The sequence below is a fragment of the Nannobrachium achirus genome (genome assembly GCF_963921795.1).
Source record: "Nannobrachium achirus genome assembly, chromosome: 8".
NCBI classification, from domain to species: Eukaryota; Metazoa; Chordata; class Actinopteri; order Myctophiformes; family Myctophidae; genus Nannobrachium; species Nannobrachium achirus.
Window position 1 is genome coordinate 53,913,849 of NC_137817.1, and position 19,220 is coordinate 53,933,068.

At 40.9% G+C, this 19,220-nt stretch overlaps 1 protein-coding gene across 1 annotated transcript; it reads right to left on the reverse strand.

Moving 5' to 3' along the window:
• Positions 1-5,520: 5,520 nt before the first annotated feature.
• On the reverse strand, positions 5,521-16,915 carry guca1c (guanylate cyclase activator 1C; the record flags this gene model as incomplete). Its single annotated transcript, XM_080731986.1, has 4 exons — positions 5,521-5,666; positions 7,113-7,200; positions 11,614-11,763; positions 16,721-16,915. 4 exons carry the CDS (start codon positions 16,913-16,915, stop codon positions 5,521-5,523), a joined length of 579 nt encoding a protein of 192 aa, XP_080588112.1.
• Between the last annotated feature and the right edge of the window lie 2,305 nt (positions 16,916-19,220).

Below are 19,220 nucleotides of genomic sequence, written 5' to 3' on the forward strand. Positions count from 1 at the left end.
TGTGTGTTTGTGCGTGTTTGTGCGTGCGTGTGTGCGTGCGTGCGTGCCTGTGTGTGTGTGTGAGTGAGTGAGTGAGTGAGTGAGAGGACGGGAGCATGTGCAGAGAGATGTAAGTGTCAGAGAGAGAGAGAGAGAGAGAGAGAGAGAGAGAGAGAGCAAACTAGAATGCTATTTTGCCCTAAACAGTGGCAGAATACCTGAGCAAGGTGACCCAAAACAAAGAAGAATCTTGACTAGGTACAGACTCAGTGAGCACAGTCTTGCGATCAAGAAAGGCCACCATAGGAATACTAGAGAAAACAGACTTTGCAGCCACTTTGAACAAAATGAAGTGGAAACTGAGCTACACTTTCTAACCACATGTCCGCTGTACCAAGACATCAGAGACACATAGGCCTACTTCCCACAGATCATAACCACCCAAGGACAGTTTGAAAACATGACCAATGATTAAAAAAGAAAAAAAAAATCATATCTGCTGGGTGAAGTACAACAATGTGCAAACACAGCAGCAAGATTTGTGAGCTGCTGTGATAGATAGATAGAAGGATAGGGGTCATGCTCAAGCTCCCTCAGCCCTATGTTCCCTCACTGAGGTTAGGGTTTGGGTTAGGGTTAGGTATATAGTGGTTAACATTGAGGGAACATAGGTAACACACCCACCTTAAAGACTACTGATCATTGTGTATCCCTGCGCTGTCTGGCTGCATCGAGTAATCTCGATACATGAACGGTTTCACTCCCTTTATTGTACTGATTATATTGATTGATTGTATTGTAGCCTACTGTGTACCAGGGGCGTCAATTGGGTATGGCAGGGGTATGCAGCTGCCATACCCTGGGTCCAGGGGGAGTTACTTTTAAATATCTGTACTGGTTATTATGTTGTTAAATTACAGTAAAATGACTACAAATGCAAAATTTTACAAAATGGTCACTTTAACAAGGTATTATAATTATATTATTCACACTTGTATTCTCCCCATCTTGACATAATGGTATATTCCCAGGCAACATGACTGGTGTCTTGCACGCACGCTTTTGCGCGCGTGCAAGACACCAGTCATGTTGCCATACCTTAACTTTTTCTGAACTGACACCACTGCTGTGTACACTTCTACTTTAGCAATGTAAACTTACGTTTTCTCATGCCAATAATAAAGCCCTTTGAATTGAAATTGTTGAAATTGAATTGAGAGACAGACAGACAGACAGACAGACAGACAGACAGACAGACAGACAGAGGAGGGAGGGGGTGATAGGGAAAGCTAATCATCTAAAAGGAGTGAGTGATCCATTGTAAAATAATACTTTGGCAAGCTCTAGGCTTTTTACTGCTTTATCTGCTTCTGCATAATGTGTCAATCTCTCTAAGCTGACACCATACTAGTCAGGGAAAATTGGCAGAATATCTGTCAAATCTGGGAATAAATTCCTTACCAAACAATTTATTCACCAATGTGTTCGTAAAGGTGTCTAGTAACATATCTAACAAAGATTGAAATTCAACATCCCTAGGAGAATCTTTGACAGCTAGGGTAATTCTGGGTCTCATTCACTTACTATAGGGGTAAAAATTACTCCCAAAGAATATGCTTTAAGTGGGATGTGAGGGGTCTAACTAGGTGTTTTTAATTATTCTGAATCCATTGCAAGCATTTGTTTTGCACGAAAAACATTCCTTGGGCCAAAAATGGACCCCATACACCTTGTGAAAAGTGATGACTCATCACTAAACCATCGTTTTTTTGCATCTGATTTTGGCCCAATGAATGTTTTTCGTGCAAAAAAAATGCTTGCAATGGATTCAGAATAATTATAACACCTAGTTAAACACCTAGTTAGACCCCTAACATGCTACTTAAAGCATATTTTTGGGAGTGTTTTTTTCCCCTTAAAGTGCAGTGTATAGTTAGTGAATGAGACCCAGAATTACCCTAGCCTTTAAATATTTTGCTAGGGATGTTGAATTTCAATCTTTGTTAGATATGTTACTAGACACCTTTACGAACACATTGGTGAAGAAATTGTTTGGTAAGGAATTTATTCCCAGGGTTTTATTAAAATTCCCTGACTATACTTTCAAATGTGGTTTTACAGATGAAACCTTTCTGTATAGGCCTACACCTATACTGAATGTCTACTTGTGGCTGCTAGACAATTTGAAGCGCACCATAAGTCCCCCATGACTGTCCCCAATGCACAGTGGGCTCCTGCCTTAAACATGATAATGCTATTTCTAACCATTTATAGTGTCTTAAAATTAGGAATTTGTTTATTGCTTATTAATTCAGTTATTTGTTTAGTCTTAAACAGTATTTAGATTGATGGATTAATTGAGTTTTAATAATTGAATGCCCATTCAGTGTACTTCTGCCATATGGGCATCAATAAAACTAGGCTTAACTAAACCTAAACCCTTGAATACTGTTCATCTGAAAATGACTCTCAACTCAAGTGTCCAATACTCACAAGAGGGCGCCCTTGAGTCAGTCACCATGGACTACCATGTATCTGAACCTACAGCCTATGATCTGAACCCACCCTTCCACTGCATTAGATTAGTTAATGATCAGTGTTTTAATGATATAGGTTTACTGCCTTTTGCATCCCAAAACAACATGATGGTATCGACTTCTTGCCCTGATGAAGACCTTAACCGGTTGGCTGTTTTATAGAATACATTTTCTTTTTAAACTTTACTTCCACATTCTTTGAGTACCCTCATCTCTTTTTTATAACATTGATGGTATTGTCTGCAGTTTCCTGCCATTACATCGATTGGTTTAAGAATTTAAATAATCAATTATAAATGAATGAATGAATGAATAGGTGAATACATGAATAACTAAATAATAAATAAAATGTGAATAAATAGACCATCTATTTTTTGTCCATTTAGCTGAGACATTACATTTGATGGTTGGACATCACTTTTACTAGATAAATGTCCATGCAGATCTACCCAAAACAGATGTGTGCTGGTTAAATGATGGAGAAAAAAAAACCAAACAAATATTCAAGGTGCATTACAGTTTGTGCTTGCAAACAGCTTCCTGCAGGGTACCATTTACAAGTAAGGTAACGACTAGTGGCGAGAAAAAGAACTGGGAACTCAGATTGGGTAACGACTACCATTAGACATTAATGTGACCTATTCTACTTGGGTAAATAAGACAAGGAAGCATGTTCTTTTTGTTTTGTTTTATGAAGTCGATTGTAATGATTGTTAAGGCAACATTGTCAATGTGTTTTAACAAAAGTCCATGCATCCATATCCATCTTCATCCGTTTATCTGGAGTCGGGGTCGCCAGGGGTAACAGTTTCAGGAGTAGAGTTCCATAGTTCCCTTTTCCGGCCGAGCCACGTTAGCTACTTCACCCTGGGGATTCCAGGGCCAGCCTGGAGATATAATCCCCTCATCTGGTTCTTGGTCTGCCCCGAGGCCTCCTCACATCAGACTTCGGAGACACCCAGGAAGCATCTGTACTAGATGCCCAAACCACCTTAAACTGTCTCCTTTCCACGTAAGGTTTGCAGCGCCTCTACTCCAAGTCTCTCCCAGGTAACTGAACTTCTCACTTATCCCTATATAAGGGAGATGCCAGCCACCCGACTGAGAAAACTCATCTCAGCCGCTTGCTTGTATCTGCGAACTTGTTTTTTTGGTCATGACTTCATGACTAGCCTATAGATGAGGGTATAGGAAGTAAGATTGCCAGGTATCGAGAGCTTTGCACTCTTTTCGGTGTGCAGCGAACACAATACTGCTCCTGCTAACTCCGATTCGATTTGAACAAAAATCAACCCTTTCAATTCAAACATTTTACATGTTAAAACACAATAGTTATTACATTTCAGTTACCAGATATATTTTGGGTAGCCTACACATCAACACATTTCACAAGACAATACATGACAAAACAAAACAAAACAATGACAAATGACTTTATCGTGTGCCATCTAAATTGGATATGGGTGATGATTACATATGAGTTACATTTATCATAGTATGATGCACAGCCTACATGATGTTTATATTATGTAGATATTATAATCTACGTACACATAACTGGAATATTTTTACATCTGACCAGCGTTTCTTTCTATCTCTTTTCTTCTTCCCTCTTCTGAAAACTAAAATGACAGGGGATTGTACGAAAGTTCACCCATTCACTCCTGTAAACCTATGATGTGACAATAAAGTTGAAGTTGAATGAGCTTGAGTTGAGATTTATACGAAATTTCGATATTTTAGATATCCAAAACTAATCATAAATACTGTATGTTCCAGTTATTAAATTTAAAGGAGAATTCTGTGCTAAATCGCGTTTTCACCTTTTTTTTTTTTTTTTTTGTAGCCAAAAAATAGGTCCAGCTGTTTTTTTTTGTCTTAAAACGGGAGCGGTGGGGCTTATTCAAATCTGCTTATTCCATCGCTCCAAAATGTTTTATCTGTAATTATCTGCTGTTTATAAACACACTGTTGAGCTAACATGCATGTGTGACTCCAGGGTTACGTCATTGTTGAGATTCTGCCGTAAAACGGTTCCCTCACCACAAAATCTCATCTCGTGAGACTTCCGAATCCTATTGGTACCAATAGGATAGTACAAAATAACAATAAAATAGGTGAGAAAGCGATTTAGCACGGAATTCTCCTTTAACGAAGGATTGCACTCTTCTCACCACTGAAGTTCAGCAATACAAGAACCCCTTATTGCACTTAGTGCCAAACAAGTACTCAATCAAATTACTCAAAGTAATTTTTGTGACCCAACAGGTGAAATTTTCCCACTTTGATGGTACTTTGTGTCATTTGCGTGTCATCTGTATCTTAATGGGAACTTGAAAGCGGACTGAGCGGACGACTTTCATGTACACTTCAACAAAAGAAGTGAAAAGCCAGAGTACAGGGGACCTGCAAGTTTTCCATTTCCCTCCAGTGACCATGTGATGCGTCAAAGAGGAGGTGACCATGGTGACATGCAGAGAGGCAGTGACAATGGTGACGCGCCAAAGTGGCGGTGACAATGTTGACTCACCAGAGACCTAAAACCTAAACCGCTTGTGCTTATACCCACGCCCGCTTCTGTGGCCAACGCGGAATGCCTCTCGCCTACAACAACAGATAGACTATAGTTTTTGACCGCAGCGGAGGCGCGCCGTCTCAAGCGAACTTGAGCCATGAGAGGCACCAGCGAGCAAGCTAAAGAGAGCAAGTTTCCGCACCGAGCGTTGTGAAGTTCGCTTGAGCCGAATCAGCACCGTTCGAGTTGCATAGGCACAGAATCGTAAATAGTGTTTTGGCGAGAGCGTTTCCCCCAACTGCCACTCAAAGTAGCGCGTCCTTGCACAAGCGTACTGACCAATCACAGTGCGTCCTTGCACAAGCGATATAGGTTTGGGGATGACTCACCATGGATGTGTTTCTTTCAAATGCAACATTCCCTTCCCCCAATAAATTAATTTGGCACGCCCAGACAAGATGCAGGACCTTCACGTCACAGCACGTGATGCTAAGACTCGATGGCTACGGGCTTTGGCTTTTGACCCAGGACGATGATCTCAAGGACTTTGGTGAGGTCCATCATTTGGGTCAACATCTCCATGATGTCAGGATGGTCCTTTGAGCCTTCAATAAACTCTTCCAGCGTCAGCTCACCTGAGTGAAACAAACAAGAAGACAAAGATCTACATAGACCAACAAGGCAACCATGACTTGTGCATAACAGTGCTGCAGTGCATATAGATGAGCAGCATTTGGCATTTTAATTTTCAATGAAAAAAAAAAAAAAGGTTTTGTGGGATTAGTTTACAGGAACCTAGCCTACAGAGCCACACTTTTAAAACTATGTATGCAAAAGCAGTGTCAGAATGAAGATGATTACTCTGTGATTCCAAGTTTGGTTTACTTTAAAGGACAACTTTGTTTTTTTACAACATGGGTTCATATTGTAGATTGTAATTAGAGGGGGAAAAAAAGATAGAGAGTGTTGTATTGCTTTTTATTGTTTTAGCGATTTTAGTATTTTGATTTCAGTGGGTGGGAGCATGTGTACAAGTGGCTGAATATGTCTTTTTAGACACAATAAGCCAGCAATTTCTTTGTTACTATTTAACCAGCCCCCATAAGTCACATCTGCCCATTAAAGATTGCGGTGCATCTTAGGAATGGGCTTATTGTGTCTAAAAATACATAATTAGCCAATTGCATGAACCTGGGGGCATGCATGCAAATCAAAATCGTTAAAATTACTAAACGATAGAAAGAAGTAAATGAAAATGTTTTAACACTCATATTTCTTTTCTCTAATGACTCAAATATGAACCCTTGCTGTCCTTTAAGCTCTCAAACTTGTATTTTATTTCAAGCACCTCCAGTTTGATACATACGAGGAAAAACTAACACAAAAAGTCCAAAAATGGAAATAAGAGGGCAGAACCCCCAGCAATATACTACACCAGGGTTCCCCAATAGGCGGCCCGCGGGCCATTTGCGGCCCATGGGGGACTACTGTCTGGCCCCCACCAACCCCAGTAATAATGGTGCTATAAGAGCAGCAACAACACTAGTATATCGTTGTCAGGTGGAAACCTTGTATCTCCAAATTTGTATGTGCAAAGTAAAGCCCTCTTCATCATACAAGGCTGTCGCACAAAAGTAGTGAAAACAGCAGATCTACAAGCACACAACGCCTCTGTTTTCACTAGTTTAAATCATTTTTAAAATGATAAAAATACACCCGACAACGACGAAATATAACTCATGTACAATAATTGGCCCACTGGCTTGTCACTTGTCATTATCTGAAATGGCAAATCTTTGAGTAGCAGCAGCGCTATAGCGCGCAATGAGGGCCTCCCCAACTCTTTTTCCCGGGCTGAATCAGGGGCCCAGCATGTCCCTGGTTTGATACATACGAGGAAAAACAAACACAAAAAGTCCAAACATGTAAATAAGAGGGCAGAACCCCCAGCAATATACTACACTGTAGCCCCCATCTGTCTGTAATATCCTCAGGGCTTATTTTAAGTGTTTTCAGGGACTGAGGATTTGACGGGTTCCAGGCCACTCTGGTCCAAGTGGATATCTTAGGGGTTTCCTTACCTTCATCATTGATATCAACCTTGTCATAGATCAGAGTCACTATGTCCTCGGGAGGGGGCTCATAACACCTGGTGATGTCTTGAATAGCCTGCATGGAGACAGCAGATCATTTTGAGTTAAATGGTTACACACGGTAAAATCCTGAGTGTTATAAGGGTTCATTTTAAGGCTTATTGTTTCATCTTGTGTACAGTATTAGTACAATTATGTTATTATAGTTCCTCAGAGATTGTTGCAGCAATGATAGTAACTAGTAAGACGCCTCAGGGCGACTAGGGCGAGGTAGCGCCATGTCTTGACCGTCTGGCCAGTGATGTATATCGGACCAGTTACCCATTTATGGAGATCCATGTACTGTATATGGAGATATGCTGTGAGACCCCAAACATGCTTACTCAGTTATTTGTTATGTGAAAATCCTATGACGTACAGTACATACAATACCATTTATGCCCATACATGGAGATCCCTGTCTGAACCAGCCACACAGATATGGGCTGTCTTCCTCCATATATGGGCATTCCCATATGAAGTCCTGTAAGATATGGGCTTACTGTGATGTCCCCTGTGATGTCACAGTGATGTGTCAGGGGAACCACAGTGTCAGGCGTTATAGACAGAGATACGGACAAGTTGTGACCGTTCACATACTAAACTGCGACCTACAGTCGCAATAACGGTACATATACACAACTAAAATAGCTAAATAAATAAATACAATTACATTATTTAATTCATAATTCCATTAGAATGAAATAAATGCAAACGAAGAAGTAATGAAGAATCATTTCCCTCTGTAGTCAGTCAGCCACTGTAGTAGTGTGGTGGTGTTGACCTGTAGAAACACACTGTAGTAGTGTGATGGTGTTGACCTTCAGAAACACACTGTAATAGTGTGGTGGTGTTGACCTGCCCCCTCGCTGTATTGTGGCATTTTCACTGTTTTGGTAGACAGGGATGTTTTTGTTTGGTAGCCCCCCCAAAAGAGCGTCCCCGTCTACCAAAACAAACATAGTAAAAACAGCTGAACACAGCGAGAGGGCAGTGTGTTCTGCCTGCAGCTAAAGACCACCACACACCACCGCGCACCAACGGCTGCTGGTATAGAGGGGAGATTATGGGCACAGAATTCCTTTGTTATGTAAACAACAGGGCAAAGGTACATGACTTTAACACTGGATTATTCAGTGCAGCTGAAAATCCTTTATAAATGACTTTCAGTGGTGTAAGATACTGTAACTTTTTACTTGACTGGAGTATTTCCAATATTCAGTAGGCTACTTTTACTTCTACTCCACTACATTTCAGAGGCAAATATTGTACTTTTCCTCCACTAAACTTATTTGAAAACCATATTTACAATGTCAGTACTTTTTCCACCACTGCATATAACCCTAGTGCAGCCGAAAGTCCTTTAGGCCACATCGCACTTTATTCTACCCACGATGGCGAATTCTGCCATTGCATTTCAATGGGAATGGAGCGGTTTGCTACCATTTGCGAATTTCTGAAAAAAAAAAAAAAGAAAAAAAAAAAAACACTCAACACACTCAACATTGAAATGCATTGGCAAAATCCACCCTCATAAGTAGAATACAAGTGTGCGTGACCGTGCCCTTATAGTAAATGACTTTTAACCGCAGGTCCTCTGTGGTCACTGTTGTAATCTGGGACTAATTTAGACCTCTGACCCCGGGTCGTAGGAAACTAGCAGTACACGTTGACCCTGTGTAATTGACTTACATGGTGTTTGCATACATAACAGTGAATAAGACAGACAGACTTACTACTACAGCGCTGACCCAGAAGTACAGTAACACACCCATAAGGCCAATTGAATTACATTTTTTTAGCACAGAAAAGTGATTGAATGTGTTAGAGAGCAATTTTCAATTCAAAGGCACTTTATTGGCATGAGAAAACATACGTTCACATTGCCAAAGCAAGTGTCATAAATAGATAGCTCTACATTCTCATAGTATTCATTGATAGAGTGTTCATTCAGGGGTGACGTTTAAATGAATATTGAATGAATTCCATAAATGTACTGTATCATTTTGTGTCGCCATCAAATCATGTCCCTATGGCCTTATTTGTGCTCACACCAAGGCCTATTTTTGGAATTGTCAGGCTTAAGTCACTGTGACATGTCACCTGTCATACTGAAAGGTACTGAAATACCAGAATCTGTCTCAAGGCGCCTCGTAAGATTGTTCCAGGCTGATAAAGCTGGTCATTCGGACACGTGCATATGATAACAAATTGTATAATAATTCTGTCTTTGTTTAAGATTCATGATCTTAAACAAACTTGTACTAATAAATAAACTTGGTGCAGTAACTTGTCCATCTCTATTCCCTCCTGGAGTGCAGTCCCTTCTTATGGAAGGTCCATCCCTTTATATAGTTTGTATGCCTGCTGACTAGACTTGCACCTCCTACAGATCCATCTAAAATAAATTGATTTGTGTAAAAAGGCATTGCAGATGCCCTAGCACCCCAAATCATAAGAGACTGCGGAAACTTCCCACTGGACTTCAAGCAACTCTGACTTCAGAAGGTTGACATTTCTCTATTATGAATACTTGTTTTGAGTGGTCTCGTGTAATATTGTAATATTTTGAAATATGGACTTTTTATAATCATAAGCTGTATGCCATAAAGATCTTAACCAAAAAAGGTCTGGAATAATTCACTGCATGTGCAATGTATCTAGAACATATGAAAGTTTTAAAAACATATATGAAAGTTTCAAGAAATTGTAAAAATATAATATATATATTCTTTTAGATGGATCTGTATGTTCTTTTTTAATGTGCAGGAGTTCTCTTTTTGTCCACCTGTTCCTGGTTATTTGAGCTGTAAGGCCTCAGGGACACCATGACACATACAGTATATCTGGATCTGGGCGGGCCAGGGAGACCTTCTGATTGTACAGTACCAGAGTAAATGAGGTCATGAGGCGAAAGCTGTGTTTGTGTTTGGGATTAGATAAGCAGCCCCGCAATTACATGTCATGCTTAGTGCATGGCAATAAACCCTGTCTTGGAACATTCCAGGGCTAAAGCTTCGCAATTCAATACTGAGGGGAGACTCATAAAATGGGTCTCCATCAGATTTGGAGGATGACCATAATATAATGCAATATTTACTGTTACATAAAAACCCCAGTGTTTAAAAAAAAAAAAAAAAGTAACCGAGTACATTTACTCCATGCACTGTACATTTCTTAGGTATTTTTACTTTTATTGGAGTATTTCCAACATCGCCGCCGGTCACGTGGTTCATGCAACTCGAAAAGTCTAAGGCTCCCGACACACATGTAGGTTTTATTCCTTCTCAAAAACCTGGAGGGAGGCGGGAGGTAAGGTTCCGTCCAATTCATTCTCTATGGAAGTCACATGTTTTGATAAGGGAAGCTTCCCATACGTTTTCTTAATAAGCTTAAGGTTTTCATAAGGTTTCCATAAGGTTTTCATAAGTTAAATTGTAGGCCAGCAGCTAGGAGCAGCCAAGAGCCAAGCTGCTGGGAATAGCCTTGATGAGACAAAGGGGCAGGGTTCAATCGCCAACCAATAGGACAGAATGGGCTGTGCTGAGATCCCACTTGGGGTCTCACTTGTAGTCTACATCAGAGCCTCTGGTCTGCAGTGACACTGCACACTTCACGCAAAGCATTGTGGGAAGTGTATTCTTATTTGGATAAGGTTTTGATACGTTTCTGATAAGGTAAGGTTCTGATAAGGTTTTGATGAGTTATATCACTTAAAGGTGTATTCAGTGATAATGAAAGTGTCCGGGGGTCATCTTGTCCCTTACTGGCCTTACAGCGTGGAAATGTTTAGTTTTTTATAGATTTTTTACACCATTATAATGTTCTCGTTTTGATCACTAGACCCAATCACTGAATATCGGTAGACCTACATCTCCAGCTTCAGGATATGTATTATACTGATTTACTACGAGACTGTGGCATTTTATGAGTTCAGTAGTTCACAATCTAGGCATTTAGCAGACGTTCTTAATTCAGAGCGACTGTGGTTCTCAAAATTTTTATTTTGACCATCATAACTAAACATCATAACATAACTACGGCCATACTCTACCCTGATTGGTTGAGGACTGGCTGGCCACCTCTGAAAACCAAATCTAGCTATGCTCGTAACACGGGCCATGGTGGAAGTCCTTATATGGTCCGCACACATTCTAGTGAGGAGAATGAATGGAAAATGTACCAATTATATTTTTTATTTGAATGAAATACAATCACTGAATATACCTTTAACTGTCTGAACGCACCCTAAATAGTGATAAATGCCCACAGACTCCCATGCATTCTGTGAACTTCCGGTTCAGTGCTTTATTACTGTTCGCCAATAGAGGTCTATGTAGAAGACCTGACCTGAGGAAGTGAACAGAGGTGGCGTAACTCTCCAATAGATGGTTCTGGTATAAAGTAAAACATGTCAGTACAATGCCTTCCATCACTGGGAAACCCTTACCTTAAATATGGTCTCCATCTCATCCTTGTCGATCTTTCCGTTCCCATCTTGATCAAACAACTTGAAGTACCACTTGAGTTTCTGGTTGATTTCGCCCTTGAGCAACAGACTCACTGCCGCTATGTATTCCACAAAGTCAATGTAGCCATCCTTTTAGAGAGGGAGAGAGAGACAGAGACAGAGAGAGACAAAGAGAGAGAGAGAGATTGATAGTAAAATATGTTATTGTTGTTTAACATGGTATAGATATCATTCTCAGTGTTAAAAGTCAATGCCATGATGTTTTGATCTGATAACTAATGCACGAGACGAGAATCTGCCCCACTCCAGGGACAGAAAGATTGACCAGCGAAATGTCAAAGTGTCCAGGACACGGGATAATGGAAAGCCAAAACATTCTACATCCTTGGCTTCTGAGTCCACGGGACTCAGTCACAACAACATCCCATCCATGTTATGTTTAATTGTCCAATCAGAATGTGACTAATGTATTCTGTAAACTCCATATATCTGTGAATCATTATGCTTTGTACTCAGAGATACTATGGGTGGCAATGCTCTCTACTGTACTTATACAGTACCTACAATTTGAACTCTGACTAAACTTCAACACAAAAACGCATATTCCCTGGTGTGGACATTCATCATTTCTTGTGTGTGGAGTATTTTATTATGATTGGGGAAAACTGTTTATCCATATGGAATATGATCCAAAATTCCATCAGAGATCATATAAAATCACAGGATCATAATCTGAACACTATTTTACTTTACCATAGGTTTGGCTGTAATGATATACTTATTGTTCTTTAGGTGCACACGTTGTATATTGTTGTAGATAAATGTTTCTGCATTAAAAAAAGGTAGGGTAAACGATTTCCTTTGGTTTAAATAAGTGTTAAATATCTCTATCTTGATAGTACTTATTGCTATAGAGTGTTTGTTCAGTAACAGGAGTCTCTCCACGTCTTTCCCGCTCTTTATTAAACAGAAGATACATTTTCAGTTAGGGATACCGATAGAGAACTGTCAGGGTAGATTAAACCAGTGGTTCTCAACCTTGTCATGCAGCGACCCCTAAAATAATCATATTTTAAAGGCCCGCTGACACGCGCTGAAATTATAATAGTATGATACAGTAGGTCACGTGGTCTCTCTGAAAACGGTCTGAAATAGTCTGAAACTCATGTCCCAGTGTAATCTGCCCCTCGCTCCCCAACAACAGCTGACCAGTACAGAAAGTAGTCTAAGTACAGTCAATTAATTTGATTGGCTTATAATTGTGCATTCCCACAATGACATTCCCACAATGACAAAATATTAACTCATATTTTAAGATGACTTTTCAAAGTGACAGTACCCCTTTTGGTGACAGTACCCCTTTAACTGTGGACCCCCCCCCCCCACCCACCCACCCTGACGAGCACTAAGAATTGAGGCAATTACATTTTGTATATCACGGTTCTATTGTGAAAATAGGCGATCTACATGCTCATAACGACCCGTGTTGCGAGGCGTTGTGAGCATGTAGATCGGCTATTTTCACAATTTCTGCCTCGAATATTTGACAATTTGGCCAATGTTTAATTTGTTGTTTTAGAGGTATTAAAAAAGTCTTTAAATTACCTTGTGTTGGTTTGTTTACTGTTGAGTTAAGTTAATCAGCACATTAAGTTAATCATCTGGGAACCCCCCAAAATAATTTGGGGGGGCCCCTTGGGGGTCCCGACCCACAGGTTGAGAACCACTCTGTATTAAAGAGCTGGAGAGACAGGGAGACCTCTGTTACTGAACAAACACTCTATAGCAATGATTATCAGAATATAGTGCTTTCACCAAAGAATATCCCTTACCCTACTTTTTAAAATATCATAATTAATTCAATCTGACCCTGCATGGCCTTTCATGCATAACATCATTATGACTTATGAGATTAGAAAAGTTACATGCTAGGTACAGTACTGTATACTGTAAGCTTGAAATGTGCTATTTTGAGCTTTGCGACAGATTAGCTGAAGGGTTCAAAGGGTCACAGATGATCATAACAGACTTGGATTTGAAATGTAGGCTGTGGAGGCTTCCAGCAGGGGTGTAAAGTAACTAAGTACATTTACTTAAGTAATATGAGTACAATTTCGAGTACAAGTGTTTGTACTTTACTTTTTCCAATTTCCAATACTTTTACTTCTACTCTACTACATCTCGGATCCAAATATTGTACTTCTACTCCATTACATTTAATTGAAAACTTTCTTTGTAGAGTATTATTATTGCAAAACACACAGTAACCACTTCAACCATATATACATTTTGGCCACGATGCGACACATTGTGAGCTTATAGATCTGCTATTTTCAAAAGATGTGTGTACATTTGAAAACTTGAAATGGGACATTCTGCACAATGATAGGCCTACTTTCTACTTTTGTACTTCAAGTACATGTTGATGCCTATACTTTTGTACTTTTACTCAAGTCAATTTTGAATTCCGTACTTTTACTTGTAACAGCATGACTAGTGATGCATTTTGCATCATCAGTGATGCGTTTTGCATCATATGATGCAAAACGCATCACTAGTACATTCTGAAATACTAAAATATCTCAAAAAACAGATTGAACACAAAAAATAACTCAGGATTGTGTTGATCGTGTCCCAAACAACAAAAAAATTAGATCGGTTGTCCCAGAGGTGAAGTGGCCCTTTAACTACTGCAATTAATGTGTGAATACATGTCTTTTCATAGTGTCTCAGAGCAGTGTTCATTTTGACAGCAAATTCTAATTTAGTCTTAGTCTTTTGAATAACACATATAGTCTTAGTCTTCTGAAATAGTTTATTTGTCTAAATATATATATTTTTTAGACATAGTCAACTAAATCAACACTGTAACTAAATCAACACTGTCTAGGGGCGCCGCTGACCTACCGGTCCAGGCGCCGAGGCGCGTACCACTTACAGTCTCAGTGTAGCCTGACAGTGTGTCGCTTGTTCGAGTCCCGATCCCAACTACCATTGCTGCGTGTCGCTCCCCTGTCAGTCCTGTCAGTCTACTGTCCTATCAATAAAGGCATAAACAGTCTCAGAGTCCACTTGCTCACTTACTGTCAGCTGTTCTGGATAAAAGCATCTGCTAAATGAATAACATGTAATATATTGCGCCGGAGGGTCAGGACCTCCTGTAGTTGTTGAGGAGTGTAGCAGGGCTAGGGTGAACCAGGTGGATATAGAGAGCAGAAGCTAATATCCTATATACTTTGTTTTGTCAATAATTGTCATTGACATAAACATTTTCTATTTTATTTTTGGGTGTTAGCCACTCCAATATGTGACTTTTTGTGTGTCAGGCAAGTACAGGATATGGCCCAAACACCCCCACCCCTGCCACCCCATGAAGACAAAAGCAGAAATGTGCATACCTACAGTATATGGGCGAGGGTCGCTCTATTGAATGGATACGGTGGTGATTGGCTGCCTGCCCGTGAATGGACAGACAAGGAACCTACAGTATGGACGAGCAACTATTGTTGTCGGGAGTTGGAGGTTTCTTGTTTTGGTTTTTGGTTTTAGTCAGTGTTTTTCTAAAGGAGTGGTTCTCAACCTTTTCAGGCTGCGACCCCAAAATAATCATATTTTGGGGGTCGACTCCGCCTCCATGCTGGCTACGCCACTGCTACCCACCCATGGTGCACCCTAGAGCCGCTACAATGCTCCACCACCTTGGTACTGAGCCTCCAGACAAGGAACCATGCTCTTTACCTGCTTTATGGTGGTGCACCCTATAACTGTAGCCCTGCCACATTCCTCTACCACCGGGCTGCTGATCCTCCAAGGGAGGAACCAGGCTCTCTCTACCCACGTTGCTCCCTATTGCCCCACAAGGGCTTAAATGATCTAATTCATGTTCACATAACAGCTGTTTACAGTAACTACTGTAATATATCTAACACCTAATACAGCTGTGTAAATTAACTAAGCACATTTACTCAAGTGCTGTACTTTTCAATTTTGAGGTCATTTATTTTTTACTGGTGTATTTCCACTTTTCAGTACTTTTACTTCTTCTCCACTACATACATTTACCACTTCAGCCCTAGATTTCGGCCATTTGAAAATAGCCAATCTACAAGCTCAGAATGCGTCGTCTTATGAAGATCTGCCATTTTCAAAAGAAAAATCTTTATAGACAGTGTTTTTTCCGGCACCCTTAATAATTAGGCTTTAAGCAGTGGTGAAAAAAGGAGTATCAATTTCCTGTTACAAGTAAAGGTGTGGAATTGAAACCTAGAGTAGAAACTACTATACAGGTATATGCAGCATGTCCCATTTCAAGCTTTCAAATGTATATCAAATGCTGCATATATAGTAGTTTCTACTCTAGGCTTCAATTCCACACCTTTACTTGTAACAGGAAATCGATACTCCTTTTTCCACCACTGCCTAAAGCCTAATTATGGATGGTGGAGAGACCTCTGCCACCTATAAGGGCCGATTCATACTCCACTTTTAGCGCCCAATTTGTTCGGCTCTGTCCAAACTACAATATGACTTCATTAAGAGAATCGGGGTGATGGGTACAGTCTAGGGCTGGGATGCGAGTACAATTTTGTATCTAATTAATTACAGGCTCTGTGATTAATTAATCGCATTTTAATTGCACATCGATATTTGACCTGAGAATTTCTTTTTCAAGTAAAACACATTTTGTTGTATGAGTGAATCAACAAGTGAGTTTTTTTAAATCTAAATTTCGCATCCACTAGGCCAAGCAAAGCGCTCTGATCGGCTACTTCTCCCTCTGCGTTTGTTGTCTCTTCTTGGTTGGTGCATCGCTATGATGGGTATGCCCGAAACTGAAGGTTCTGTGGTGCAAAAACTAAGTGCGATTAAAATGCGTAATTTTTTTGAATTAATGAATTAATCGCAATTAATTTTGTGACTTCCCGAACCGTACCAAATTCGGCTCTAAAAGTGAAGTATGAATCGGCCCTAATCCTGACCATTCGGGAAGAAGAACCGCACACACCCCAGCCCGACGCGAGGGCCGGGGCCGTCGAATTCACGGGCAAGGAGGAGTGAAATGCGAGGTGTTTGTGTCGTAGCTCACCCCGTCCATGTCAAAGGTGAGGAAGATCTGGTCCACGTAGCTGCTGGCCTCTGCCGTCATGCCGTTCATCTGCAGCATGATCTTCAGCTCAAACAGGGTGATGAGGCCCGAGGGAGACTCCTTCATGAACTTGTTGTACCAGTGGTGCATGTCCTGCTCCAGGATGTCGTCCAGGCTAGAGCCATGGGCACCCATTGTTATTCCTCGCACAGACGGAGCTAGCTTCTTCCCACTATCCCACTATAAAGGCTTCACTAACAAGGAGGTCCAGGAGTGTGCAGAGCGGCAGACAGGCGGAGGTCAAGGTGCCGGCAGCTCTGACACCGGTGGCAGTCTGGGTCGGGACTGACTGGGTCTCCCACACTGACACGACGACTAATCTCCCAGGACTTCTCCCGCGGGCGGCCAAAAGCAGAGATAAACCCCTTTAATGGGATAAGTGGGCAGGGGCTTCTAAGAACACCACCTTCAGGCAGGACATCTCTGGAATACTGGGAAGGGACTGAATGCGAGCTTACTGGGGAGGACGGTCTCCTCATACGCAGCAGCTCTGTCATGTTGATCTGCATATCGTCGTTGTCGGGTGGAAACCTCATATCTCCAAGTTTCACATTTGTAAATTCTTTCGCGAAGCAAAGCCCTGCTTCATCGTACAAGGCCGTCGCACAAAAGTAGTGAAAACAGCCGATCTACAAGCACACAACGCCTCGCGGTGCGAGGCGTTGTGTGCTTGTAGATCGGCTGTTTTCACTAGTTTAGTTCATTTTTCTAAATGATAAATACAAAACGAACGGTAAATGGTAAATGCGTTGTGTGCTTGTAGATCGGCTGTTTTCACTAGTTTAGTTCATTTTTCTAAATGATAAATACAAAACGAACGGTAAATGGTAAATGGTAAATGGTGCATTTATATAGCGCTTTTATCCAAAGCGCTTTACAGAGATTGTGCATTACATTCACCCATTCACACACACATTCATACACCAGTGGCGGAGGAAACCATGCAAGGCACCAACCTGCTCACCGGGAGCAATGTGGGGTTCAGAGTCTTGCCCAAGGACCCTTCGACATTAACTCAGGGGGAGCCCGGATTCGAACTGGGAACCCTTCGGGAACCCTTCGTGCTCTAATAACGGTTTCTCTACCCCTGAGCAATGCCGCCCCACAGCTATGCCGCCCCACACGGTTTTGGACATACAAGGTTTCCACCCGACAACGACGATATGATTGTAATAATTTAATAATAGTTTCGATAATGGGCACAGACAAGCGAGAAAACGCCCAACTGTTCCTTTAACCGCATATTCTGGGGGGGGGGGGGGGGGAGAGGGGACCCCTGGGGGACCCCGGTCAGTGATGTATGGTATATATTGTAGGGTTTCAGTGGTTGAGAACAATGGTTGTCAAAAGACAATATTTGGCGAGATTTTATGAATATATCAAGTGAACCACACTTTTTATATTCACAGTAGATTAGATGTTCAGTCTATCTACTACGATATCAACCAGCAAGAAAACAAGATAAGAAAAGAGAGGTGTGCATGTGTGAGTGCATGTGAACTCTGGTTGAGGTGAAGATGAATAGCGCTGGCTCTAATCCTGGCTTACTATCTTCAGTCTACTACTATGTTTAGCTGATTTCCACAAACCCAAATTCTACCCATGTTCTGTATCTAACCTCTTGAACCCCATTGCACCCGCCGGTGGGGGCAAAAGGTGTTGACCTCTGAACAGCAATAAATCAATAGAGACCAAATTAAACTACAATTTCTTTGTTGATTATTGTTACAGTGGTCCTACAGCAAAGTAATCAGCTGCCATTGTACTTTTCATCCATACATTACTCATATTACAGTATTATTACTACTTATTGTTAGTCGTTTTTATATTTTTTCACCCTATACTTTAACATTACTAGTATTACAGCACTACTCTCACTAAAACATCTGTAGAGTTTACATAGTTTGGAATATATTCATACAATTTTGCCTATCAATTGATGACACCTTTCTTTATTCACAATTTCTTTATTCACTATATATGTTTTCAATGAGGTCTTGAGGCTCATTCACTATTCAGAAGGCAACATTTCCATAGGCGGAGGTCTTTTTCAATCATCTTTTCCTTGGTAAATGATCACAGCAGGACAATTTGGTAAGAGAAATGTGATGTATTACACTGCATTTGTGAATTTTCAGGGGTTAGCTGACATTTGGTGAGTCAAGGGTAGCCACAATCATGGTAGTTTTGTGTCCACAACTGTTCCAATTTGGGCATACATTTTAGGCGGATTTTTCCCCTGGACCACCCTGGGGCTCCTAAATAATGTGTAAATGTAATCCTCTTCGATCATTGCCAACTGCCAAAGAAATGTAACCTTTATACTTGACTGCGAGAAGGGGACTCCCTTAGCAAAGGTGGTTGAGTCTAGGATCACCTCCCATAATTGACTAATTAATTAGAGGCTCTCTGCCTCTAAGCATACTGTGAAGGGAGACAC